The sequence below is a fragment of the Doryrhamphus excisus genome, linkage group LG4 (genome assembly GCF_037039965.1).
Source record: "Doryrhamphus excisus strain RoL-2023G ecotype Guam linkage group LG4, RoL_Dexc_Guam_v1.1, whole genome shotgun sequence".
Classification (NCBI taxonomy): Eukaryota; Metazoa; Chordata; class Actinopteri; order Syngnathiformes; family Syngnathidae; genus Doryrhamphus; species Doryrhamphus excisus.
Window position 1 is genome coordinate 17,957,187 of NC_136360.1, and position 27,814 is coordinate 17,985,000.

The following is a 27,814-nucleotide window of genomic DNA, read 5'->3' on the forward strand; positions in this document are numbered from 1 at the left end:
CATCGGTTTCATGCATTTCCTCTATATCAGGCCTTCAAAATAAAAGTAAAATAACACGGTTGGCATATTAAAGGATGACAAAAGGGGAAATACGCAATCGTTGACGTACGAAAAGGCCCATTCCAAACTGTTGCTTTATGTCCTAAGCCGCGCTTTTCACCCCTTCTGTCAACAAAATTCCTTTAACGAAAAAAATCCTCTCCGGTTACGCCGGAGCAGCACAGCTTCCGGTCCACTCGCTCGGCAACACTCGGGCAACATCGGCTTCATGTATTTCCTCCAACCGGTAAATCAAGCCTTCAAAATAAAAGTACAAATAACACGGTTGGATGATATTAAAGGATGACAAAAGAGGAAAGACGCCATCGTTGACGTACGAAAAGGCGCATTCCAAACTGTTGCTTTATGTCCTAAGCCGCGCTTTTCACCCCTTCTGTCAACAAAATTCCATCTTTTTAGTTCTGACACTGTTGTCTTTGGAGGAGGCCCAGTGATGGATATGCTAACTCAGCGTTTATGACGACGTCAGACTGCATCAAGGGGGCAGACAAGACAAAAAAAACACAGTACTATAGTATTTACATGTAGTTAGTATTATTTGTTATATATAACAGTATTTTCTCAGACAGAGTTGTTAATAAAAAGGTAGCTTCTATTTTATGTGAAATACGGAATTTGGCACTTAATTGCTGTACAACAAACAATGGGTTATATTGTCATTTAGTCTGGCAACGCACATTGTTTGATGCCAAATTTAGCCATCAGTGCTGAAAACTGCAAACCGCTTTACCGCACATGACGTACATCTTGGTCATGCCCCCTCAAGGGAATCAAACAGGGTGGAGTGAAATGTGCTTCGTTAACGCTGATCTAATCATTGCATTGTTCTGCTGGCAGACCAGCGGCGTATGGTTGTGCAGCAGGCAAGATGATGGAGGACCGTGGAGGACGTCTCGTCTGGTTCTTATCACCACCAGTCACCCTTTCCCCAGTAGACAGTGCTGATAACCTTGAGACAGGATGTGACCTAATAACCTCTCAATATTGTTCCAGTAAGGGACATGCTGGATGTTCTAAACCTTCCAAAGTCTCAAATGATTTGATATTTTTAATGACATTTTCTATTATTTCCACTGTGATTCCGTTTATCACTTGGAGACTCTTGTGGCATCATTACAGGATACGCGGTTCTGTGGGAGTGCACATGAGGCGTAAGTGCCTACGCTGAATGGTTTGGGGTTACTTGGCCATTCTTGCAGGGGGAACTCATCTCCATCTTGTTTTGCTTGTGGTCCACTCCACCGTGGATTCCCCTCTTCGAAATCCCACTTAAAAAAAAAAAGAGATGTTATTATTTCGCACATAGTTCACAAGTAACTGGAACAGGGGTCTCAAACTCAATTTACTTGGGGGCCACTGGAGCTAGGGTCTGTGTGAGACTGGGCTGCATCAGGTTTTCCAAAAAAAAAAAAAAAAACGCTTTTATTAAAAACCAAAAAATTAAAAAAACTTCGCTTTGGTTCCAATTTTCTACAATAAAAGCTCTGAGTAAACATTCCACTGTTCTCAAATATCTTAATTTTTATTTTTCTACACAAAATAAGATGAAAAATAAATAAACAAATCAAGAATAAAGAATCAATCAGTAATAAATAAATAAATATAATAATAATAATAAAACGGCAAATAATAAAAACTTAAGAAACCACATATAGTTGGTGGGTAGACAAATTATTTTTTTCAGATTAAAATTAACAAAGCTTTATACTCTTTTTATTTACAACATATTGCGCAACTGCAGGGTCATGCTAACTCGCAAACTAGAGAGCTAGCGACCTAAACGGTAGCCTTCAAGTTATTTCCTTTCAACTTAAATAGCCAAAAACTTACCACTTCCACACGGATAGGGAGGATAACTATTAACAGTTATTTAACCTTTAACATGAACATTAATCAAACGTAATATTTTTTTCTGGGTACATGATACCATACAGCATCCATATCAAACTTGCACGGGCCGCACTAACGTTAAACTAACGTTAAACTATCAAGGCGGGGGCCTCAAACTAGTGTCCTGCGGGCCAGTTTGAGACCCCTGGTTTAGACACATGCTATTCTACCAGGAAAACCCATACAGCTAAAGTCGGTAGCTAAAGTTTGGTATCGTCAGCTGACAACAAATAATTTGACCCTCATCCACTTTTCAATCTTATTTCTCCAGCAAGGTCACTGACAAGGATGCTGTGGAATGGCTAGCGTTGCATAGTGCAGTCACAGTTTGAACTCACGCAGCAGATTTTCCTATGCAGACGTGCCCTGCCCAACCTCAGTATTTAATCAAAGATCCTTCACCGCAGAACAATTGGGCAGCAAAGAAAATCTCAAGCATTTCCCGCCCTTATGCCCCTCTCTCTTCCATCATGATTAAGAACGTGCACAGTCACTCATTTCCAATTAAATATGCTTCCCTGTTGCACCAAGGTCATTCCGGAGCAGAGGTCAAGTTTTGAATGTGAATGTGAAAGGCGAATGGTTTGTCTGTTAATACGTGGAATATTATTGTAGTTTGAGCATTGAAAACCTGTTTATGACTTTCTAAATACTGTTTTGAACATTATTAGAGCCCCGTACACGTGAAATAACACGCCATTAGCTAACAAGCTAACCATTCATTCATTCATTTTCAACCGCTTATCCTCACGAGGGTCACGGGGGGTGCTGGGCGAGAGGCGGGGTACACCCTGGACTGGTTGCCAGCCAATCACAGGGCACATATAGACAAACAACCATTCACACTCACATTCATACCTATACCTAATTAACCTAGCATGTTTTTGGAATGTGGGAGGAAACCGGAGTACCCGGAGAAAACCCGGCCAGAGATGGCCGAGGGTGGAATTGAACTCGGGTCTCCTAGCTGCGTGGCCTGCACGCTAATCACTCAGTTCATAATACAGTCATTAAGTTTCAAAAATTCATAAATTAATTAATTGATCGCTGTCTTGTGGTTGACTATAGCCTATTATTAGTCAAATCAAATACTGCAATACATTCATTCATTCATTTTCTGCCGCTTATCCTCACTTGGGACACAGGGGTGCTGGAGCCTACCCCAGCTGTCTTCAGTCGAGAGGCGGGGTACACCCTGGACTGGTGGCCAGCCAATCACAGGGCACATATAGACAAACAACCATTCACACTCACATTCATACCTATGGACAATTTGGAGTGGCTAATTAACCTAGCATGTTTTTGGAATGTGGGAGGAAACCGGAGTACCTGGAAAAAACCCACACATGCACGAGGAGAACATGCAAACTCCACACCGAGATGGCAGAGGGTGGAATTGAACTCCGGTCTCCTAGCTGTGAGGTCTCCAAGCTAACCACTTGAATGCCATGCAGCCCCAAGCTAACCAGTTATCCTCAAATTAATTTCTTCCAAACTTAATAAGCTTACCACTTCCACATGGAATGGGAGGATGTTTTCTCCCCACTCTATCATGTGGACATGCCATGGATGACTTCATGACTTCATGCGGTGTTAAGGTAATCTAATATAAAGTCAATGTTTCTTGCCGTTACTGCCGCCTAGTGGCTAATTAACCTAGCATGTTTTTGGAATGTGGGAGGAAACCGGAGTACCTGAAGAAAACCCACACATTCACAGGGAGAACATGCAAACTCCACACAGAGATGGCCGAGGGTGGGATTGAACTCAGGTCTCTCCTAGCTGTGAGGTCTGCGCGCTAACCACTCGAACGCCGTGCAGCCACAAGCTAATCATTCATTCATTTTCTACCGCTTATCCTCACAAGGTTTGCGGGGGTGCTGGAGCCTATCCCAGCTGTCTTTGGCCCAGAGGCGGAACCCGAGTCTCCTAGCTGTGAGGTATGCGCGCTAACCACTCGAAAGCCGTGCAGCCACAAGCTAACCAGTTATTCTCAAATTAATTTCTTCCAAACTTAATAAGCTTACCACTTCCACACGGAATGGGAGGATGCTTTTTTTCCCCGCCACTCTATGTTTTCATTACTGTTTCATTACATTATGTTTTGACTAGTAATAGACTACCACGATTATTGATTGATCATTTATTCATTTCTGAGAAAAACGCAATATAACAAGGGCATGGAAATCAAATCACGATATTGCGAGGGATGACTGTACGCGTTCTGCTTGCGACCAGTCCAGGGTGGTCTCTTGCCCGAAGACAGCTGGGATAGGCTCCAGCATACCAGCGACGCTAGTGAGGACAGGCAATACAAAAAATGGATGGGCTTCCGTGTCTGGTGACCAATCAAAAATCAAAATCTATGTTTATTTAACGTTTCCAAAGGAAAAACTTGAGTCATGTTGTGAGAAATGGAAATGCTTCCTTCAGCGGAGCTAAATATTTGCAGCACAGTTTTGAAACAAGGACAACAATACAGGGAGTCACATGATCGTGAGGACATCACCACCCCCACACACCCACACATTTTGACAGGATTCTGCACAGCCACATGGAACATGCAGACTTATCATGGGGACATGACTTACTTCCCCAGCGGTCCAGTGAAAAGGTCAAATGTTGCTTTTGCAGCAATCTAACCTTGGGTGACATGTGTCAAAGTCTAGCATTTATGTTTATATTACCCTACATGCTACACAAGATCATGTGCCTCGCCCTTCAGAGTGGGTGGCAGCATGCCTCGCTGATCGTATACTAGTACTTGCATACAGTACCTCCACATGCATTCACGCTGTGATTGGTGTAGTACGCCACCAACTAGTACTACTGTTATGTTTACGACCAAGTATAAGCTGACAAAAGTGCTATTTAAAACATTTATACCAGTGATTCCCAAAGTGTGGGCCGCTACCCCCTAGTGGGCGGTGGTGGTACTGCAGGTGGGCCATGAGAGGTCATGAAAATATAATTCATTTTTGCAAATATTTTTTTAAAATAATTTTTATTGTAAAATATTTATTAAAAATTATTTATAGGCCTAAGTAATAACCTATTGAGTGTTATTGACCTGTCACGATATTTTAGGAACCTTATGCAGTTTATGATTGAAACGTAGCTTTGTGGTCATCATGCCAGTCTTGAATGCAGTTATGAAAAGTATGAGAATTAATTCTGTTTCTTCCAAAAGTTTGGGCTTCCTTTATCCCCCTGCTTTCATTTCAATCCTGAATCTTAATACTAATAATAATTATAAGAAGAAGAATAAAGCATGTTATATTATTATTATATTCATATAATAATAATAATAATAATGCTGTTAATAATAATATACAAATATTATTGACATAATAATAACATAAAAATTATTACCATATTAATATTCTAATAATTTAATAATAATGTAAATATATTATCATAATAATAATATTGCTGTTAATAATATAAAAATATTGACATAATATAAAATATCATTATCATATTAATATTATAATAATTTTATTATTCTAGAAATATATAATTATTACAATAATGTTATTGGCTGGTAATAATATTAAGACATATATTAATATATTATTATTTTATGAATATATTATTATATTAATATAATAATTGTCATAATAGTAATATAAATATATTATTGACATAATAATATAAAAATATTATAATATTAATAATATAATAATTTAATAACCGTAAACATATATTAGCATTATAATAATAATATTGCTGTTAATAATAATATAAAAATATTATTGACATAATAATACAAAATATTATCATAATATTATAATAATAATTTAATAATACTAAAAATATATAATTATTACAATAATATTATTGGCTGGTAATAATATTATTCAGACATTATTATATTAATATATTATTATATTAATATTATTATTGCTATTATTTATCATTATTTCAAGTGGGTTCTGAGTTGGTAAAGTTTGGGAACCCCCGATTTATACAGTACAGTATATGATGCATCCTGCTAACTGCTATTCAATGTAAACTTTCAATAGTCAAGCACCACCTAGTGGCTCTTGTGGGTAGTACACCTAAGAGCTACCTTTAAGATGAAAAAAAAATGCTGAAAAGAAACTATCATCAGCTCGACTATGAATTAGTCCTACCCACCTCTAGATCAAAACTGACAAGTGAAGAGTCACATGATGTATCAGAACCATGGAGTCGTACCATTGGGACGGTCCTGCTCGGAGCTTGGTCGTGCGCCACCTCTCCGGACACGATCACCTCTTGGGGGCACAACTGTCAAAAACCAAACGATGCCCTCGACTTCAGATATTCCAGTGAAATATCAGCCTTGCTGGGACGTGAGGCTGCTTACCTTTCTACTAACATCCATGTAACGACCCATATCGGTTAAATTGAGTTTTTTGCTCTGTAATGAATGATATATGATCATTGTGGACAGCCAAAATATTAAACGCTTACATGAATATTACCTTTCCATGTGCTGATGAGGGAGCTGCATGTTGACGTGTCCCTGTGATGGGATGGTTCCTCGATGAGTCCGCCAAGAGGCTCTCCATTTCAGGAGAAAAGCCGACAGGATGCCCGCTGGTTCCCACGTTGCGTAAATGCTGGACTACAATCTGACACGCATGTCAAAAGGTGTCAAATACATCGTGATGCCATGTAGTAGTCACTAGGTGTCACTAATGTGACTGTAATGTTCAATGTACTACTGCGGCTATAGCTAAAACTCAACGCTAAATCCTCAGCATAATTTTCTGTCCACCCCCCCCCCCCCCCACTCCACCCAGCTCATCCTAGCACTGGAACACATTTACAGCTAGACATTATCAAGCATCTTATACATGGCTTATTTTCTAGGCAATACAAGTGTAAAGATGACTGTAGGGGTGCTATTTTATGTCTATGGGGCTCTAACAATGTTAAAGCTATATTTAGGTCATTTATTCATTCATTTTCTGCCGCTTATCCTCACGAGGGTCACGGAGGGGGATGCTGGAGTCTATCCAAGCCGACTTCGGGCAAGAGGTGGGATACACCCTGGACTGGTCAATCACAGGGCAAACAATCATTCACACTCACATTCATACCTATGGACAATTTGGAGTTGGTAATTAACCTAGCATGTTTTTGGAATGGGGGAGGAAGCCGGAGTACCTGGAAAAAACCCAAGCAGGCACGGGTTGAACATGCAAACTTCACACAGAGATGGAATTGAACTCGGATCTCCTAGCTGTGAGGTCTGCGCGCTAACCACTCATCCACCGTGCAGCCATATTTACATCATACACACATTTTCTATTCTTTGACTACAAAACGAATCTATTAATATGAAGGAATCAACAATAAATAATAAATTGTATGAATAAATTGTGTTTTTAAGAATGGTCTTCATATGTGCTCCGACTGTAGGATACAAGAAAATCCAGCGAGGCACCACAGACGGCCGCCAGCAACCATGGCAGGACTCCGAGAAGGAAGCTGATCCCAGTATGGTAGTGAAGAATGGCAGCGGCATAAAGGGCAGCAGCCAGTGAGGACAGCACTGCAGAGAAAACGTCAGCTCCTGGCAGCATTTTTCCTTTATTCTGCATGATAGAAAAACTGTATTAGCTTATGGGAGACAATGACTTGTGTGTCGGTGGGCGATCACTTACGAGTCCACAAAGTGCAGGGAACCTGGAAGAAGAGGTGATGATAAAAGACAGCAGCCCAAGGATGTAGCCAAGGATTTCTGTGGTGTCCTGGTACAATAGTCACAAAGGAAAAATAGTCACTGAAAACTCCTTTCATCACACTGCATCACACATTACATTTTGTTGCTATTAGAGTTATGTTATAAAAAGGTTTGAAGAAATTCAGCTGAAGAAAAGACATTTGCAATAAAAGATTTCATCTTGGCCGCGTGATCCAATGATGGTGGCGTAAACAAACCAGATTTTCATTCATTCATTTTCTACGGCTTATCCTCACGAGGGTCGCGGGGGTGCTGGAGCCTATCCCAGCTGTCTTCGGGCGAGAGGCTGGGTACACCCTGGACTGGTGGCCAGCCAATCACAGGGCACATATAGACAAACAACCATTCACACTCACATTCATACCTATGGACAATTTGGAGTGGCTAATTAACCTAGCATGTTTTTGGAATGTGGGAGGAAACCAGAGTACCCGGAGAAAACCCGGCCAGAGATGGCCGAGAGTGGAATCGAACTCGGGTCTCCTAGCTGCATGGCCTGCGCTCTAACCACTCAGTTCATAATACAGTCATTCATTCATTCATTCATTCATTTTCTACCGCTTTTTCCTCACAAGGGTCGCGGGGGTGCTGGAGCCTATCCCAGCTGTCTTCGGGCGAGAGGCGGGGTACACCCTGGACTGGTGGCCAGCCAATCACAGGGCACATATAGACAAACATCCTCCCATTCCATGTGGAAGTGGTAAGCTTATTAAGTTTGGAAGAAATTAATTTGAGGATAACTGGTTAGCTTGTGGCTGCATGGCATTCAAGTGGTTAGCTTGGAGACCTCACAGCTAGGAGACCGGAGTTCAATCCCACCCTCGGCCATCTTTGTGTGGAGTTTGCATGTTCTCCCCGTGCGTGTGTGGATTTTCTCCGGGTACTCTGGTTTCCTCCCACATTCCAAAAACATGCTAGGTTAATTAGCGACTCCAAATTGTCCATAGGTATGAATGTGAGTGTGAATGGTTGTTTGTTTCACTCATGGATGATTGGTATCAAAATCGGCAACATAAATCCCTCTAAAAATCCTAACTAAAACTAAAATCTCTTACCATGCTGTTAACTACTCCCTTCAGAGAGCAACACAAACTGGGTCTAACAAGGACAGAAAAACGATGCACAACTGTGCAAGAAAAAACAAAGAAACAAACAAGAATTATTCCATATGATCGGTGTCGGAATCGGTCAATTTCACTCATGGATGACTGGTATCAAAATCGGCAACATAAATCCCTCGTATTTACAAAGTCATAAACAGATTTTCCGTGCTCCAACTACAAAAATATTCCATTTATTGACTTGGAATCCTATATTGTGGAAATTAATTTATCGCTGGCAGGTCTGTAACCAATTAATGAAACCAGGGATGACTGGAATCATGAAAGACAAAAAAATCCTTAGCAATAGCACAAACTGGGTCTAACAAGGACAGAAAAACGATGCAAAATCTATTAAAAAATCATGCTGGAAAATCCATCTAAAAATCTAAACTGAAACTAAAATCTCTTACCATGCTGTTAACTACTCCCTTCAGAGAGCAGCACAAACTGGGTCTAACAAGGACAGAAAAACGCTTCAGACAAATATCTGAGAGTGTGTAGTTTAAGACAAAGACGCCTCACAGGTCGTCACCTGGCAGCTGCACTAAATAGTAGCCGTCAAACACCAGTGTCAGTATCAACAGTGAAGCGGCCACTTCAGGATGCTGGACTTCATAGCAGGACTGCCAAGAAAAAGCCCCGAAAAACTCCAAGTGATCCCAAACTTTTGAGCGGTAGTGTATTTGCCTCATTGACTTTGAAGGTAATAGCCACTATGCTAACGGTTTGATTACATTTATCTTTCCTGTTTGCTGACTTTGTATACATGAGTGTTTGCATTGTACATTTAAATTCTAACCTTGGACTCCAATCTTACTTGCAGGCTGACATCAAGCAGCCTCCTCCCTCGGATCAGCGAGTCTGCCGGGTTGTCTAGGACGCCTGACTTCAGGAAAGCGCCGGTGAGCGTAGTCAGCAAACAAACTGCAAGAAGATGAAGTCTCCTGCGCCTCCGGATCATCCTTCGCCTCCTCTCTAATGCACAAACCTACACATGAGTTACATCTGATATACACCATTGTCTTCTTTTCAGCTTACCTTCATGCAAGTCCCTGCAAAGACACAGTGGAAGACAGCAGGAGAAAAAAATGACTGCATCCACAGAAGAAGACACAAGTCCCATTAAAACCTGCAGAGAAGTAATACTTCATATGTAAAAGTATTAGTCTGCATTGTAAATCCCATGAATGAGGAAATCTTACTTGAATATGTAGCTGTTTGGACAAAACAGCTCCAGTGAAGCCGCATATGTTACCAAGGAAACAGTAGACGGTCATCACGGTCTGTGCTGGACGTCCTCCATGATGTTTGCATCTCTGACATGTGAGCCTTGAAAGGTGAATATAAAAGTAACACTCATCAAAAATTGTCTCTTCTACTAGACAGTTCTACTGTTCTACTAGACAGGGAACTAAATAGCTAGTCAACAATCGACATAGCTGCTCATGAAAAACACTGGCCCCTAGAGTTTGGGTAGAGAATTGCAAGTCATGTGCTCCACCCCCACTGAAGTGACTACTAGTGGTGGGAAACTGGATTCATTTTACTGATTCAAGGTTTTATGAGTCACTCAATAAAATGACTCAGATGCTTGACTCACTGCGCAGACACGTGCATAAATTGTGATTCGGGTACTAGGTTCACTCAAGGCACCCAGGACATGCTAGCGGCAACAGGGATGGTAGGATAATGAAGTGAAGCGTGGCCCGAGATCCAATCAGTGAAAAAAAAGAGTCGTTAATGACTTGCACATCTTTTATAGTGATAGGAAACTCAGTTGGTTTTACTGACTCAAGTTCTTTCGAGTCACTCGGGTGAAATGGGTATCCACTTTTCACGACTCGCCGGTGTAAACAACCGAATCGCCCGTCACAGAGTGCAGGCGCGTACCGTTTTTACCGTCATGCTTTTAATTAAGGCCTGACATGTTGCCTGGTTTCCATTTTTAATGTACTAAGCGAGTGAGTGAGTAACCGAGTCAACACGGACGAGTATCGTTAAAAAACATTTCTGATTCCTTCATGATGCGCGAGTCATTAATGATCCAATTTTCACGAGTCGCCCGTGTCAAGACACTCACAAATGCACAAGAATTGATGAATTAACTTGAATCACCCGTCACGGAGGGCAGGCGCGTACCGTTCCGCTTTTAATTGAAGCCTGACGTGTTGCCCCGTTTCCGTTTTTAATGTACTAAGCGAGTGAGTGAGTAACAGAGTATCGTGAGTCCCAATCGTTAAAAAACAAAACAAAAAATACGAGCTTTGAACGACTCCTTCACGTTCACGTGAATCTCGGCTTGAGGGTTCGGATCAAAACAGTAAGAATATTTAGCCTCAACAAACACCTTTGCAATAATTACACTCTTTAATCAGCACCTTCACGTTGTTATTAATCACCGCTCGCTAATTACAAAAATACAATACAAAAACAGCAACACAATTTCTGTTTAATCTTACACATTCTTCGAAAAATGCTAGCATGATGAACACGTAAAAAGTACTTACTGCATACATGAGAGGAGCAACAGCAAGGCAGAAAAGGAGACTAGCCAGATAGAAGTGCAATTCTGTCCTGTTGGATTATTAGCAGTAAAACAGGTGGTAGAAGTGCTACAAAATGCCAGCAGACTCCACGGAAAAGACTTTTGGTCTTTACGTATCCAACCATCCACGCTCATGGCCGCCATGTTTGTATCGGACAATAAAATGGCGCGCATATTCATTATTTAACGAATGTAGAACAACTTCGATGTAAATGTACTTTTTAAAGGAAATATTTAAATAACTATGTATATATAAACGAATATTTATACATGAAAAAATACTGTACTTACGTCTGACTTCAATTTGACTTTGTTTAATCTGGGTGGATCGATCCATACAAGCAGTACTAATAGTAGCATTAGTAGCATTTATGCTAGCATGATTCCATCGATGTTTTCAGGTTTCTTACGTCTTTGTGTGTGTAAGTATGTTTTAAACTACTTTTATGGACATAGGAGAACTTTTGGGGTAAAAAGACAAAATATTGCAATGAGAGCCAGTAGTGTTTTTTTGCACTATTGGCTTTATTTCTGTAATCAAATCACTTTTTTTAATCCAGAGGAATATTTTATTTGTTGATATTGTTACATTGTTTTATATTATACTTATACATAAAAATGTTCTTTGTCTAAAATATTTATCCTGTGTATTCTGGTTATAGTCATGGCAAAGTAAAAGCACACAAAAATGACTATTTAAAAAAAGTATCGCTATGAGCAGTAATTTCCCTGTATTTACTTGTGATATCAAAACCAACCTTCATTTTTTTTGTTGTACCAGAGTATAGTGTCCATTCCATCATTCCTGGTAATGGCTGCATCACTTTAAACACATATAAATTAAATGCATGTAAGGGTCGGGCAGGTTTTATTCTTTGACACTCTCTTAATCAGGTATCCAATAAATGGATCTGGTACCTTAACCCAAGCTGTTTAGATATCCCGTACAGTAATATCTTACTACAGTCTGATCAGCCCAGGACTAGATGATGCACGTCTGAATTCATATCAGCATTATTAAACTTTCATGTTCATGTGATGTGTACTTAAGAGTTGAAATCATGTCTGATATTAGTGTTCCAGTTTGGGATCATCTTGGCCAGTGATTTTCAGCTGTGGGTCACGGATCTAACGTCTGTGCCTGGGCAGAAATAACAATGAAATGACCCGATGTCTGTGAAAGCACCTCGTGTTCTTGTCTGTGCTATGTTCATAGGCGACTTTGTCAAACTTGAGCGGGACTTCAGTGGGAGCGACACACAGCTGCAGATATCTGCTGGAGAAGAGCGTCCCTTAAATTAAAAAGACAAAATGTTCAATCAGGTGATGGCGGGTCTGGCAGCCAAACCGGAACCAGCGATTTAGGCATCGAGATGCTTGTTAAGCCGACGCACTTTCTCCTTCTTGTTTCTGTTGCCGTGTTTTTTCCAGGGTTTGCCCACTGTGGTGTCCGTCACGGCTTTTCCCGGGGCGACGATTCCGCTGCCGGGTTTGTAGCCCATGACGGACTGGACTCCTTTGGCTAGGGCTCGAACGTTTTCCTGGAAGACACATGCAGGTCCCGAAACAGGTAAGATATTTGACAATGGCGTGTATTTATTCAAGTCTTCTGAAAAACGGCTGGGATTAACCTTCCTCTTGTGTTAGCTTTCTGGTATCATCTCGGTTTTGACCTATGTATTAAATCAGCTATAAAATACACTAAAAACAATAAGTTACCATCAAATTTGCTTCTTGTGTCTTGGTTACCTTCTTCGACTTCCTCATCCATGAAAATATTGATTTTAATACTTTTGATGTGGGCATGGAGGACTTTTTTTGTCACTATACCCCTCCATTTCAATTTCCAAAAATGGTAAAATGAACCTCAAAAGAATCACATTAATAAATTTAATTATTTTGTTAGCTGGCTATGACTGAAAGCTATAGAACAGGGGTCTCAAACACGCGGCCAAATGTGGCCCGCAGGACACTAGTTTGAGGCCCCCGCCTTGATATGAAAGTTTAATGTTAGTGCAGCCCGCGCAAGTTTGATATGGATGCTGTATGGTATCATGTACCCAGAAAAAATTATTACATTTGATTAATGTTCATGTTAAAGGTTTAATAACTGTTAATAGTTATCCTCCCTATCCGTGTGGAAGTGGTAAGTTTTTGGCTATTTAAGTTTAAAGGAAATAACTTGAAGGCTACCGTTTAGGTCGCTAGCTCTCTAGTTTGCGAGTTAGCATGTGTCTCAAGACCCTGCAGTTGCGCAATATGTTGTAAATAAAAAGAGTATAAATGTGACTATAGTCGTGTTTTGTCATGTCTACAGGGCTCTAATAATGCTTTGTTCATTTTAATCTGAAAAAAAAAATTGTCTACCCACCAACTATATGTGGTTTCTTAAGTTTTTATTATTTGCCGTTTTATTATTATTATTATTATTATATTTATTTATTACTGATTGATTGATTTTCTTTATTCTTGATTTGTTTATTTATTTTTCATCTTATTTTGTGCAGAAAAATAAAAATGAAGATATTTGAGAACAGTGGAATGTTTTATCAGAGCTTTTATTGTAGAAAATCGGAACCAAAGCACTGAAAAAGTTTGTATATTTTTCCGTTTTTAATAAATGCGTTTTGGGGTTTTTTTTTTTGGAAAACCTGATGCGACCCAGCCTTGCCCAGACCCTAGCTCCAGTGGCCCCCAGGTAAATTGAGTTTGAGACCCCTGCTCTAGAACATATCACTTAAATCAATTCGTTTATTTATTTTCTCATTTTAGTATTAATCACTAAAGAAACATCTATGGTGTTCGGGTCAATTTTGACCCATATATATTAATGTCAAGAAAAGGTAGAAAAATGTATTGTTTTCAGCAACAAAATGATAATCCTGTGAAGCTTACATGATGAGAAGAGGAACTGGTTGCTAATTGTACACTTATGATTTCAGTTTTGGCTCAAAATATTGCTTTATAGTCATATTATTATAACCGGGTCCAAACCGACCCTAAAAATACAGTGGTCATAATTTCAACCAAACCATTTTAAAATGTAGTAAAAAAATTTTTGGGGGTTTTATTTTGTTGAAATAGAGTTTCCTGACAAAGTCAAAAAGCCTTGCGGCAATAAACAAATGTTATATGATTCTTTTTATGCATTAAAATATAAAACGGGTCGGTGCAGACCCTAACACAAGAGGGTTAAATGAATTAAGGTCCTTCTGGGGACCTCCTATGAAGAACTGCACAAAGTCTACAGTACAAGTCCTTTACTGTACCGCATGGAAGAAGTTCTTGTCCACCACATTCTCAATTCTCTTGACTTTCTGTTTGTTTGAGGTCAAAGAGAAGTCGCAGTCGAGCGAATCTTTTCTTTGGAATTTGCTGTGTTGCGGCTGGAAGTCATCGGCGTGGATATGAGGAGGAGGGTGGCAGTACAGAAGTTTTCCCTGTAAAGAAAGAGTACAAGTCAGTGAGCGAAGCCTGCGGTGTGACGTTTTAGTTCGACTTACGTTAACGTAATCCTTAAGGATGTAGCGAGCAGATCTGGGCTGGTCGGGCTGGCCGTGTGACGTCATGAAGCCTCTCATGTCTGAAAGGACAAAAGGGTTTGCTTCGCATTTTGAGGTTTCATTCAAAAAATATATATATTAATGAACCATCACTGCTTTGTGATTGAATACGGCCTATTATGAGTGAAAAATATGCATATTTAAACAAAATATAATAGTATTTTTTAGCATAACAATAGCTAAATGAAGTAAATTATAAATATAAGGCATTCTGAAGACACACTCAAAGACGTAATGATGTCATATTCTACACTGGTCACTAAGTGTCAGTCATGTTCCATTGATGATGCTACAACAGGAAGTACAGTAATTAGTTCCAGATCCATAATTAAGAGCAAAGAAAACCTCTGTACAACCTTCTAAATACAGTTTTTAACATTTAGAGCCCTCTAGATGTGATTCTAACACCCCTATAGTACTTATACACTTGGTTTATATTATTTCCTTTCAGATTTTATTTAAAAATTTGATTCCTACAATATACAGTGAGCCAATAAAAAGGAAATCCTGTTACCATGAAACTATTTTGAACTAATTACAGGCGTTATTTATAAGTCTGGATGAGTCCTTCAGTAAATCAACGGCCTACCATTTGTTAACATGATAAATAGGCTCGCGTACATACATGTGGCCTTAATCAAACTCAGGTGTGTTTATGTTCTATCCCGCTTATACTTATGTTCTATATGTGACTGTGATCGGTCTGCTAGGATAAGCGGCATAGAAAATGGATGGAGCATAACAATAGCTAAATGAAGTAAATTACAAATATAAGGCATTCTGAAGACACACTCAAAGACGTGATCATGTCATATTCTACACTGGTCATGTTCCATTGATGATGCTACAACAGGAAGTACAGTAATACCACGGTTAATTAGTTCCAGATCCATAATTAAGAGCAAAGAAAACTTCTTTACAACCTTCTAAATACAGTTTTTAACATTATTAGAGCCCTCTGGATGTGATTCTAACACCCCTATAGTACTTATACACTCCTTTTATATTATTTCCTTTCAGATTTTATTTAAAAATTTGATTCCAACAATATACGGTGAGCCAATAAAAAGGAAAACCTGTTACCATTAAAGTATTTTGATAAGTATTTTTAAGTCTGGATGAGTAATCAATAGTCTACCATTGTTAACATGATAAATAGGCTAGCGTACATACGTGTGGCCTTACTAAAACTCAGCTGTGTTTATGTTCTACCATAAGGTCGTCTTACATCCATAAGCCATCAGAAGCTCCTCGGAGGAGGGGGGTCTGTCAGGGTCCTCGTCCTCTCGTGGCCGGATGATGTTGATGCCGTAGGTGCCCTCGAGCACGTGCCGAGGGATCGTTCGGCAGACGTGAGGCGCCGGTTAAGGCCAAAAAGGAGGCTTGAAAAGTGGTATTGCTTGCCAGTGAGCGTTGGGGAAGGATATCATGGAGACTGCCGGTACGTGGTCTCGCATCTGGTCGATGGGCAGGATCCCACAGCAGATCATCTCAGCTTTGGTGGACACGAATGAGGGCATAACAAGCCCCGGGCAGTCACACAAGCACAATCCTTGCTCTACAAACAAGGTCTGAGTGGAAAACGAAGAGAAAGGTCAGGAGCAGAGTACTGTATTCTTCCCATGATGCAATGCACGGTAGCGGTGGAAGTCAGCATGTACCTGAAAGTGCTTGGTGTGTCCAGGAGTCGCTGAGACAGACACCTTTTTGTTTCTTAGGATGGTGTTGATGGTTGAACTCTTCCCCACGTTGGGATAGCCAACCTGGTGAATGCAGGATGAAATCCATTTAAAGCAGGGGTCTCAAACACGCGGCCCGGACACTAGATTGAGGCCCCCGCCTTGATATGAAAGTTTAATGTTAGTTTGATATGGATGCTGTATGGTATCATGTACCCAGAAAAAATTATTACGTTTGATTAATGTTCATGTTAAAGGTTAAATAACTCTTAATAGTTATCCTCCCTATCCGTGTGGAAGTGGTTTTGGCTGTTTAACTTGGAGGCTACCGTTTAGGTCGCTAGCGCTCTAGTTTGCGAGTTAGCATGTGTCTCAAGACCCTGCAGTTGCTCAATATGTTGTAAATAAAAAGAGTATAAATGTGACTATAGTCGTGTTTTGTCATGTCAACAGGGCTCTAATAATGCTTTGTTCATTTTAATCTGAAAAAAATAATTTGTCTACCCACCAACTATATGTGGTTTCTTAAGTTTTTATTATGTGCTGTTTTATTATTATTATTATATTTATTACTGATTGATTTTCTTTATTCTTGATTTGTTTATTTATTTTTCATCTTATTTTGTGCATAAAAATAAAAATTAAGATATTTGAGAACAGTGGAATGTTTTAGCAGAGCTTTTATTGTAGAAAATCGGAACCAAAGCACTGAAAAAGTTTGTGTATTTTTCTGTTTTTAATAAATGCGGGTTTTTTTTCGGAAAACCTGATGTGGCCCAGTCTCACACAGACCCTATCTCCAGTGGCACCCAGGTAAATTGAGTTTGAGACCCCTGATTTAAAGTAGTCACAGAACTTCATGTTCCCACATTTTGTCCTGTGACGATGCATTTTTTACCCACCAGTCCGACGGTCAGTTGGCCGTCTTTACATCGGGGCCCAATGTGAACCGCCTTGAACATCTCCAACAGTTCATCCTTGTGCAGGAGACGGCTAGAATTACGGAAGGTGGCCTCGTTAGCCTGCTCCTCCTGGCTCTCGTCTTCAGAGCAGGTGAACCACTCCTCCTCCTCCACTCTTATCTCATCCCGCAGCTCCTCATCTGACCCCTTCCAGGCCAGGTCTTCGTTGTCGGGCTGTGCTACGTCTTCTTGGTCGCTCTCTTCAGATTGTGGATGTTGCGTCTCCATGCCCTGTTAGACCCATCATAGACAGCTTTATTGATGCAAGAGCTAATCACAACTAATTCTACCCTACCGTGTTTTTGTTGCCTCTATTTGTGTACATTTTGCAGTTAGCGCACAATACGGAACACATGGTGTGATGTCATTAATACACTGATTCATGGATTTTCATCACAAAACATCCTTGTTAGCAGCCTGATAGCTTGCTAATACATGGAAGTGTGCTCCGTCGCCTGTCCTGTCTGTGATGTCATCAGCAATCGACTTTGTCGTTCTTTTCTAACTAACAAAGTTATGTGAACACAAAACATATTATAGTTTAACAATTATACTTCTAGGGCTGCACTGTGGTCGACGTGCTCACCTTCTCCTCTGCATCCAGCCTGTTGCTTTCAGCCAGAGCAGACCAGAACACCACCCTCAGGCCTTCCTTCTCAAAGTGTGTGGCCCAGGCTCTCCTCTGCTCCCTGGTCAGCAGGTCTGCCTTGTTCACCAGCAGCATGTTCACCTTATTCTCCGACATCTCCTTGACGTACGCCTCCTGACACAGCACATGTGAGAATTCTATCAAATCCACACAAGGACAATAACAATGAAATATTCTTACCAGGTCGGGACATCTGAACAATGAAGGATTTCGCGCGTCGACAATTTGAACGACGACGTCACTACAGGAAACACAATTAAACCGTGACTTTAGAATGAAAGAACGCATTCCCAGGTAAGGACACTGCAGGCGAGGTGGTTCATTTCTCTCTACCTTCTCTCGATGACCCGCCACAGCTGCCTCCAGAACTCCAGGTTCCTCTCAAACGGAGTGAGGATCAGCTTCTGTTCCTCTTCCAGCCTTTCAGAGATGACACAAGATGCAACGATCAGTTTCCACAACAAGGAGATTTGGCAAAGCATGAGAAGGAAATGAAATACTGTGCAAGCTCTCTCCTCCACTCCAGGAAGCTGTCTCTCTCTGCCTGCTGGAGAGCAGCTGGGCTGGTGCTTTCGTCCCATGGGGGGCTGCCAACCATAAGAGACATCACACCTGTATCTACACTATATAGTGTGTATATATATATATATATATATATATATATATATATATATATATATATATATATATATATATATATAAGTACACCATGTATCACAGCTATTATGTGTTAAATTTACCGTCGAGGAATTCTGAGAAAATGTTTGTGGTCTTCCTGCAAGGTTTTCAGTCTCTTGATCTCCTCAGCGGATGGCAAAGCTGCTCTAGCTTCTGCCGGCACAAACCTGATGTTGAGTTTCTCTGTGGAAAAACACAAAAAGAAGCCGTAAGGACAATGGTCGGCAGTGGTTCGGAAGGGAGTTGTACAGATTCTCCCCACACGGAACATTCACAGTGAGCGACGGTAAGTGTTTATGGTGTCATGCGGATGGATGGATGGATGTTCTTTAATCATTGCACAATAACACAGCAGTGAAATTGCCAACGAAATGCCGTTGCTCATTATTTCATGGCTAGCGATCGTGCCAAGGAGAAGCCAGAGTTTGAAAAGCCTACTTCGTTAACCCTTAGAAGACTATGGTAATTTTTTGCATTTTTACAGCACTTTACCGATATATCTCACTTTCAATAACCGATTATCTATTATTCTTTTTCTCCATAGTTATTTTTTTATTTTGACATTGCGTATTGGGCTGCACGGCGGTCGAGTGGTTAGCGTGCAGACTTCACAGCTCGGAGACCCGAGTTCAATCCCACCCTCGGCTATCTCTGTGTGGAGTTTGCATCATGTTCTCCCCGTGCATGCGTGGGTTTTCTCCGGGTACTCCGGTTTCCTCCCACATTCCAAAAACATGCTAGGTTAATTGGCAACTCCAAATTGTCCATAGGTATGAATGTGAGTGTGAATGGTTGTTTGTCTATATGTGCCCTGTGATTGGCTGGCCACCAGTCCAGGGTGTACCCCGCCTCTTGTCCGAAGACAGCTGGGATAGGCTCCAGCACCCCCGCGACCCTCGTGCGGATGAGCGGTGGAAAATGAATGAATGAATGAATAACAATGTGTATTAATCCAGCCCAATTTATCTTATCATTAGTCCAAAAATATGCACATAAAAGCAAATTTTACATATTTTTTGCCTATTTAAGCACTTTCAAAAACAAAAATAGCTTAACTATTTAAAAACACAAAAATAGAAAGCATTCAGAAGAGGCATTCACTGGTCAGAAGGTGTCAGTAATGATTCTGTCATGTTGGGCGAGACACAAAAGCGCCAAATTTGATTGCAGAGCATACACGAGCACAAGTCTCACATAAAAAGTTGACTATAGGGGTGTTATTTCATGCATAGAGGGCTCTAGTAATGTTAAAAAACATACTTTTTCTATGCTCTAATGATGAAAGTATTCCATTTAGAAATCAGGAATCCTGTTTTGTGGAAATTCATTGTCAGGTCTGGAACCAGTTAACCGCGATAAACGAGATTAGTTCTTGTGACAACATTATTGCTCATAAATCTGACCTATGATCATCATTGAAAAACTCGTATGCATTTGGAGGTCTACACGTTCTACGTACGCGGGTTGGTCATCAAAGAGAGTTAAACGACGCACAGTAAGACTTACCTGCAACAAACTCTGTTCCTGCCAGTTCCGCGGTGGCCAGGAAGTCATCCATAGAGCTTTGTTCGGTCACTGACTGCAGGTTCAAGCGCCCCCAATCATAGCCGTCATTCAGCTCACTGGTGTGCAGCTACAGCAGAACACGTAACACAACCATGAGTTGTACTTTTACACGTGTCACATTTATGACCTACATAATATAACGTAAATATAAATAACTAAATATATATTGTTATTATAAAGTAATTACAAAGTTCCAAATGTATCTTAAATGTATAAGAACGGGTGCTATGTACAATTGTTAGCAAAGCGTGTCATACCCATGAGTCGCCCCTCTTGTTGCCTCGGCTTGTCTGAAGTCTTTCCTTTATCAAAGCTCTGCCAAGTCCTCCTGCCTTCTTTTTACCCATGATACTTTCTAAATAGTCCCTTGACAGGTAAAAAATACAATTTATTTGCGTTCAAAACAGCGACTAGTCACCATCTATCACAGCTACATGTGCACTCGGTTGTTGTCTTAAGAACCGGAAGTGGAACAAACCAATTCGACAATTCTATTCCGAGTAAAGTAAGCTAGGTAGACACACATTCCGATAAATACGTGATATATAAATATATTTATAAAGTAGCTACACGTTATTTTCATTCTAAATTTTTATTTCATATTAAGTACTAAGCTTTCCGGGTAAATTGATTTACGCGGTTATGAAATGTTCCAAATTTGTGTCCAACTCTCATATATGTCCTGAAGGAAACGACGCGTTAGTGTCTGGTTCTTTATGACAACGTATGTTTTAATTCGCTCACTTATATAAGTACACTTCAAGCTATACGTTATCAATATACATATCAATGTAGCAAATATAAATTTGTGTAAAAATAAATGATCAATGTGAACACTGCGTACTTAGTTCCTATTAAACCGATTCTTTTTTTTCTTCACTCCTTGTGATTGTTAAATAGATTTATTACTCAACACTCGAGTACTGGCGGGGCAATTCAGTTCGCGCACAGTATTTATCATAACAAGAAAAAGCTAGTTTGATTTTTAAAGACATTAAAAAAAAGTAAGAAATAGTAAATGTTTACCATTGAGAAAATGCAGGTATCATACCAACCGAAAGATGGCAGTATAAACATGTATGAGCCTTGCATCACACGTAAACAGCCGGTGGTTCGGTCCACCCCTACAATCCTGAAATGGTTTCTTCCAGTATATACACTCCCAGGCTGGTCCCCTCCTCTTCAGTGTGTCAACTAAACGCGCAACATGCAACAATGGAGCACTTTAGAGGATGGATGCATGAAGTACGGTGTCTTTGCCTGTCCTAGAGTAGCTCACACATGACTTGACTTGGACTAGAACCAATCATTCTTACACTTAGTAGTGCTAAAAAAAAAAAAAAAAAGTTGATTTGTCCTTCTCTCCCAGTAGAAGTCTTGGCTGGAAAAGGTTCTAAAATGCTTCCCTGGAAGAAGAACAAGTTCGACCTGATCGAGGAAGACAAGCAGTCCAAGCAGAAGGGCTATGCGGTGAGTCTCAACTACTCGGCGCTCACCTCTTTCGCCAAGTCCTGCCCAGAGAGCGCGCTCAACCGGGTGGGCAACATGTTCAAGTCCAAGAGAAAAAAGGTCAAGATCACAAGCGACGACCCCACGTACACGGTGCTGTACCTGGGCAACGCTACCACCATCCAGTCCAAAGGCGACGGCTGCACCGACGTGGCGGTGAGCAAGATCTGGGGCAAAAGCGACATGGGCCGCCACGGCACAAAGATGCGCCTCACCGTCAGTTCGCAGGGGATTCGAATGGTGCACGTGGACGACAAAGCCAAGAGACCGGGACATTTATATCTGTTACACCGGATAACGTACTGCGTCGCGGATCCGAGGTTGCCAAAAGTCTTCGCTTGGATTTACCGCCACGAAATGAAACACAAGGCGGTGATGCTGCGTTGCCACGCCGTGCTGGTCTCCAAGCCGGAGAAAGCCAAAGCCATGGCGCTGCTTCTCTACCAGACGTCCGCTACCGCTTTAGCCGAGTTCAAACGACTCAAACGCCGCGATGACGCCCGGCACCAGCAGCAGCTACTCATCGGGGAGCAGTCCATCCCTTTGGTGCCGCTCAGGAAGCTCCTGAACGGGCAGTGTTACTACAAACCACCGGTGGAACGCAGCCGGAGCGCGCCCAAGCTGGGCTCCATCACCGAGGACCTCCTGGGGGAGGAGGAAGAGGAGAAGGCCATGCACTTTGAATGTGAGGACATTCTCGACACGGACGATTGTGTCGCTAACGGCAAACAAGAGCTGACTCAGATTATTAACGACTTGGGCGAAATGAGCATCGGAAATGACGTCCAGACTCTGAAAGCCGACCTCAAAGTGACCAGACTTTTATCCGGGGAGAGCAGCGGTAGCGAATCGTCGAGCAACCAGGAGATCAACGGCCTCTCCAATGGCTTTGAGCACATCAAAGTGCAGTAAAATAGTCAAATGTCTCCTTTTCTACGTCTTTTTGTGCCTCATGTTTGAAGCGTGTGTAAATCAAATCCAAGGTTCAATACAAGGACTCAATACATAAAAAAAACAAAACAAGTCCTTTTAAGGACGTCTGGTTTGAACCTGCCAAATCCTGCTGCGCCAAAAAGGCGGCACAGGACTAATTCTTTTATTTAAGAGGATTTGCCGCAGCCCGAGCTTGTTTACCCAAGTTTCAGCGCACTATCATCCAAAAACACTCCAAAAATGCCATTTGTTCATTTTGCACTGCCGTGGAGTCGTCACGCTGGCTAGCATGTGTTCCGTTATGTTGTCCTAAACATAAATGTCATATCTTTGCTGTGCAAAAGAGAAAAAAAACACACCCTTATGTACTATGATGTAAATGTCAGATGTTTTAAGTATAAATATGTGAATTTTTTTAAAATAAATAATACAAAATGTGGTTTGTTCTGTGAAAATCATGATTCATAAAAAAAACCGGAAGTGATAAAAATGTCTTGAGTTCACCCACATTGAAAAAAATTGTGGATTTCCAGAAAAAAATCATACATTTATGACAAAAAAGTCGTAATAGCGAAAATAGAGCATAGTTTTTCTGAACAGAAGGAAACTTTTCTCTTTTTTTCAATCAACCTTTTATTTATAACGTGGCAGCAAAACAGCAGGTGAACACAAACAGATTAGCATGTCTAGCTAGCCATTCTTACTTCCGCCTTCCTTCCATGAAGTTACGAGTTTTTACTCATAAATTTTCCAACTGTATTTTAGTAAATTTAAGACTTAATTCTCATAATATTATGAGTTTTTTATTTACAACAAAGCGCTTTATTCTGAAATTTTCTGATTATTTGAAAACTTTGTCGTAACAGGCACTGCCTGAGACAGCTATAAAAAGGGGGACTTATGTGACTTATATTAAGTGTTTTTTTTTCTGCATAATTTGCAGATTTATTTTCGCATAAATTCATGACTTTTTTTCAAGTAAAATTATGACTTTATCCTGGTAAATTTACAACTTTTTACTCCTAAATTTCAGACATCTTTCCTCATAAATTCACAAACAGATTAGCATGTCTAGCTAGCCGTTCTTACTTCCGCCTTCCTTCCATGAAGTTACGAGTTTTTTCTCATAAATTTTCCAACTGTATTTTAGTAAATTTAAGACTTAATTCTCATATTATTATGAGTTTTTTTTAAATTTACAACAAAGCGCTTTATTCTGAAAATATCTGATTATTTGAATACATTGTCATAACAGGCACTGCCTGAGACAGCTATAAAAAGGGGGACTTATGTGACTTATATTAAGTGTTTTTTTTCCGCATAATTTGCAGACTTATTTTCGCATACATTTATGACTTTTTTTTCCAAGTAAAATTATGACTATATCCTGGTAAATTTAGAATTTTTTTCTTCTAAATTTGGGACATCTTTCCTAATAAATTCACAAACAGATTAGCATGTCTAGCTAGCCGTTCTTACTTCCGCCTTCCTTCCATGAAGTTACGAGTTTTTTCTCATAAATTTTCCAACTGTATTTTTGTAAATTTAAGACTTAATTCTCATATTATTATGAGTTTTTTTTAAATTTACAACAAAGCGCTTTATTCTGAAAATATCTGATTATTTGAATACATTGTCATAACAGGCACTGCCTGAGACAGCTATAAAAAGGGGGACTTATGTGACTTATATTAAGTGTTTTTTTTCCGCATAATTTGCAGACTTATTTTCGCATACATTTATGACTTTTTTTTCCAAGTAAAATTATGACTATATCCTGGTAAATTTAGAATTTTTTTCTTCTAAATTTGGGACATCTTTCCTAATAAATTCACAAACAGATTAGCATGTCTAGCTAGCCGTTCTTACTTCCGCCTTCCTTCCATGAAGTTACGAGTTTTTTCTCATAAATTTTCCAACTGTATTTTTGTAAATTTAAGACTTAATTCTCATATTATTATGAGTTTTTTTTTAATTTACAACAAAGCGCTTTATTCTGAAAATATCTGATTATTTGAAAACATTGTCATAACAGGCACTGCCTGAGACAGCTATAAAAAGGGGGACTTATGTGACTTATATTAAGTGTTTTTTTTTGCATAATTTGCAGATTTATTTTCATATAATATATATATATATGTAAGTTAAAAACATTTTTTCTCGTACATTTACAACTTTTTTCCTCATACATGTACGCATTTATTTTGGTAAATATCCACATTTCAAGTGATTTTGCAACAAGGCAGTGAGCCGTCCTTCATGGGGGGGTATCCTCGATCAATCTTTTTATTGTCTCCAAAATTACATCAGGCCTCCCTTGGACGAAACCTGTCCACCGTATCGACTCAGAATGAAAGAGACGATGACATTGTCAGCACGTTACAAAAACAAACAAGCAGTTTTAAACAGTCTGACTCACCGCTCGCCTTCACAGCAGGAGACTAACACAAATGCCCTCACCCCATTAGGCTCAGTGACATAACAGTCGGAGACGCGGCTATTGATGTATTGATACACGGGTGACACAACACAGACGTGTTGCTGCAGCACAAACAGCATGAAAGCACACCAGGGGGGCGGCTGATGCCATCCCGCTGGACAGCACTAAGTCAAATCACCAAGTTATGCTACTAAGTTAGCCCAGGTTGCATTGTAATGTTGCAAAGCTGCGCTACAAACTTATGCTATGTTGTGTTACGGAAAGCTGTGTTGCAAAGTTACGTTTCAAAGCAACGTTACAAAGTTACGTTACAAAATTGCCTTATAATTCTACCCTGCAAAGTTGCTTTACAAAGTCGCGTTACAAAGTCGCGTTGCGAAGTCGCGTTGCGAAGTCGCGTTGCGAAGTCGCGTTGCGAAGTCGCGTTGCGAAGTCGCGTTGCGAAGTCGCGTTACGAAGTCGCGTTACGAAGTCGCGTTACGAAGTCGCGTTACGAAGTCGCGTTACGAAGTCGCGTTACGAAGTCGCGTTGCGAAGTCGCGTTGCGAAGTCGCGTTGCGAAGTCGCGTTGCGAAGTCGCGTTGCGAAGTCGCGTTGCGAAGTCGCGTTGCGAAGTCGCGTTGCGAAGTCGCGTTGCGAAGTCGCGTTGCGAAGTCGCGTTGCGAAGTCGCGTTGCGAAGTCGCGTTACGAAGTCGCGTTACGAAGTCGCGTTACGAAGTCGCGTTACGAAGTCGCGTTACGAAGTCGCGTTACGTAGTCGCGTTACGAAGTCGCGTTACGAAGTCGCGTTACGAAGTCGCGTTACGAAGTCGCGTTACGAAGTCGCGTTACGAAGTCGCGTTACGAAGTCGCGTTACGAAGTCGCGTTGCGAAGTCGCGTTGCGAAGTTGCGTTGCGAAGTTGCGTTGCTTTGAAAGTCACGCTACATTGTGTAACAAAGTTGTGCTGCAAAGTTACATTACAGTTACGTCACAAAAGTTACACAAAGTCGCAGTTCAAATTTGCGTTACAATGCAATATTGCATAGTCAAGTTACAAAGTTGCATTACAAAGTAGTGTTACACTATGAATGCTTTTAAAAAAGATAGAGGGGCATAAGAAGATTGAGAAGGGTATTTGGGGTATTTATTTAGCTTCCTTGTCGCTAGAGTTGAATCCCAGGCAGACGTTGTGCATCACGTGCTTTGCCTGACGTGATGTGTGGCCAACGCATACAAGCTTTTGTGTGCGCTGCCTTTCACATCTGTGTGATAGATTTCTAGGTGAATGCATTTCTACCTGACCTACTTTCTCATCTGGTCAAAAGCGGCGTGTTTCTACACAATCACTGGCGATCACAATCGTGGATGTTTATGCCACGTCGGACTCTTCCATTCATGGCATTCATGCAAGCTGCTAAAGTGAAAGATACTCGCTATCACGGCAGACAGTACAAATCGCTGAATGGATCGGGTGGTGTTGTTTGCTTTAACACCACCGTTCTTCACAGTCTTCAAAATAAAAGCATGTGACCGGCCTGGACCTTCAAACTAGATTTACATTACGTGGCTTAAAGTAAATGAAACATATCAGAACCTCTTCTACCTTGGAGGTTCCAAGTTGCATCGCAATGTTGCCTTGCCTTACAAAGTTGCGCTACAAACTAATGCTATGTTGTGTTACGCAAAGCTGTGTTGCAAAGTTACGTTTCCAAGCTACATTACAAAGTTACGTTACAAAATTTCCTTGCAATTCTACCCTGCAAAATCACTTTACAAAGCCACGTTACCACGTTCCAGTACAACACCGAGTTACAGTGTCGTGTTACGTAGGTGCCTTACAAAAGAACTCGACTCAGAACTCAAGTTACATTATGAAGTTGCCTTGCTTTCAGTAGTGGCGTTACAAAGTTGCGTTACAAAGTTATGCTACATTGTGTTCTGCAAAGTTGTTACAAAGTTACGTTTCAAAGCTATGTTAAAAAGTTGCCTTGCAAATTAGATTTACACAGTTGTGTTAGAAAAGCCGCGTTACGAAGTCGCGTTGCGAAGTCGCGTTGCGAGGTCGCGTTGTGAAGTCGTGTTGCGAAGTTGCGTTGCGAAGTTGCGTTGCGAGGTTGCGTTGCGAAGTTGCGTTGCGAAGTTGCGTTGCGAGGTTGCGTTGCGAGGTTGCGTTGTGAAGTTGCGTTGCGAAGTTGCGTTGCGAAGTTGCGTTGCGAAGTTGCGTTGCGAAGCTGCGTTGCGAAGTTACGTTGCGAAGTTGCGTTGCAAAGAAAGTTGCATTGCAAAGAAAGTTGCATTGCAAAGAAAGTTGCGTTGCAAAGAAAGTTGCGTTGCACAGAAAGTTGCTTGCAAAGTTGCATTGCGAAGGTGCCTTGCGAAGTTGCCTTGCGAAGTTGCGGCACAAAGTTGTGTTACAAAGTCGCGTTACAAAGTCGCGTTACAAAGTCGCGTTACAAAGTCGCGTTACAAAGTTGCGTTACAAAGTTGCGTTACAAAGTTGCGTTACAAAGTTGCGTTA

The 27,814-nt window shown here is 40.7% G+C and overlaps 3 protein-coding genes across 4 annotated transcripts; 1 reads left to right on the forward strand and 2 right to left on the reverse strand.

Moving 5' to 3' along the window:
• Window positions 1-651: 651 nt before the first annotated feature.
• On the reverse strand, window positions 652-12,047 carry tmem44 (transmembrane protein 44). Its single transcript, XM_078789927.1, has 10 exons — window positions 11,298-12,047; window positions 9,993-10,119; window positions 9,829-9,919; window positions 9,608-9,765; window positions 7,608-7,694; window positions 7,347-7,538; window positions 6,420-6,569; window positions 6,302-6,355; window positions 6,091-6,222; window positions 652-1,328 (listed from the first exon to the last, which is right to left on the reverse strand). Exons 1-10 carry the CDS (start codon window positions 11,513-11,515, stop codon window positions 1,149-1,151), a joined length of 1,389 nt encoding a protein of 462 aa, XP_078646053.1. The 5' UTR covers window positions 11,516-12,047; the 3' UTR covers window positions 652-1,148.
• Window positions 12,048-12,186: 139 nt separating this feature from the next.
• lsg1 (large 60S subunit nuclear export GTPase 1) lies at window positions 12,187-21,057 on the reverse strand. Its single transcript, XM_058073698.2, has 14 exons — window positions 20,690-21,057; window positions 20,373-20,499; window positions 18,929-19,049; window positions 18,689-18,775; window positions 18,522-18,608; window positions 18,369-18,429; window positions 18,126-18,302; window positions 17,480-17,770; window positions 16,560-16,661; window positions 16,326-16,469; window positions 16,127-16,250; window positions 14,839-14,918; window positions 14,605-14,775; window positions 12,187-12,876 (listed from the first exon to the last, which is right to left on the reverse strand). Exons 1-14 carry the CDS (start codon window positions 20,777-20,779, stop codon window positions 12,697-12,699), a joined length of 1,842 nt encoding a protein of 613 aa, XP_057929681.2. The 5' UTR covers window positions 20,780-21,057; the 3' UTR covers window positions 12,187-12,696.
• A 564-nt stretch (window positions 21,058-21,621) lies between these two features.
• fam43a (family with sequence similarity 43 member A) lies at window positions 21,622-23,322 on the forward strand. Of its 2 annotated transcripts, none has more exons than XM_058073707.2 (2): window positions 21,622-21,677; window positions 21,805-23,322. In XM_058073707.2, exon 2 carries the CDS (start codon window positions 21,831-21,833, stop codon window positions 22,851-22,853), a length of 1,023 nt encoding a protein of 340 aa, XP_057929690.2. In that variant the 5' UTR covers window positions 21,622-21,677; window positions 21,805-21,830; the 3' UTR covers window positions 22,854-23,322. The 2 variants fall into 2 exon arrangements, with proteins under 2 accessions (XP_057929690.2, XP_057929691.2); XM_058073708.2 differs by having other exon boundaries at window positions 21,625-21,677; window positions 21,802-23,322.
• The last annotated feature ends 4,492 nt before the right edge of the window (window positions 23,323-27,814 follow it).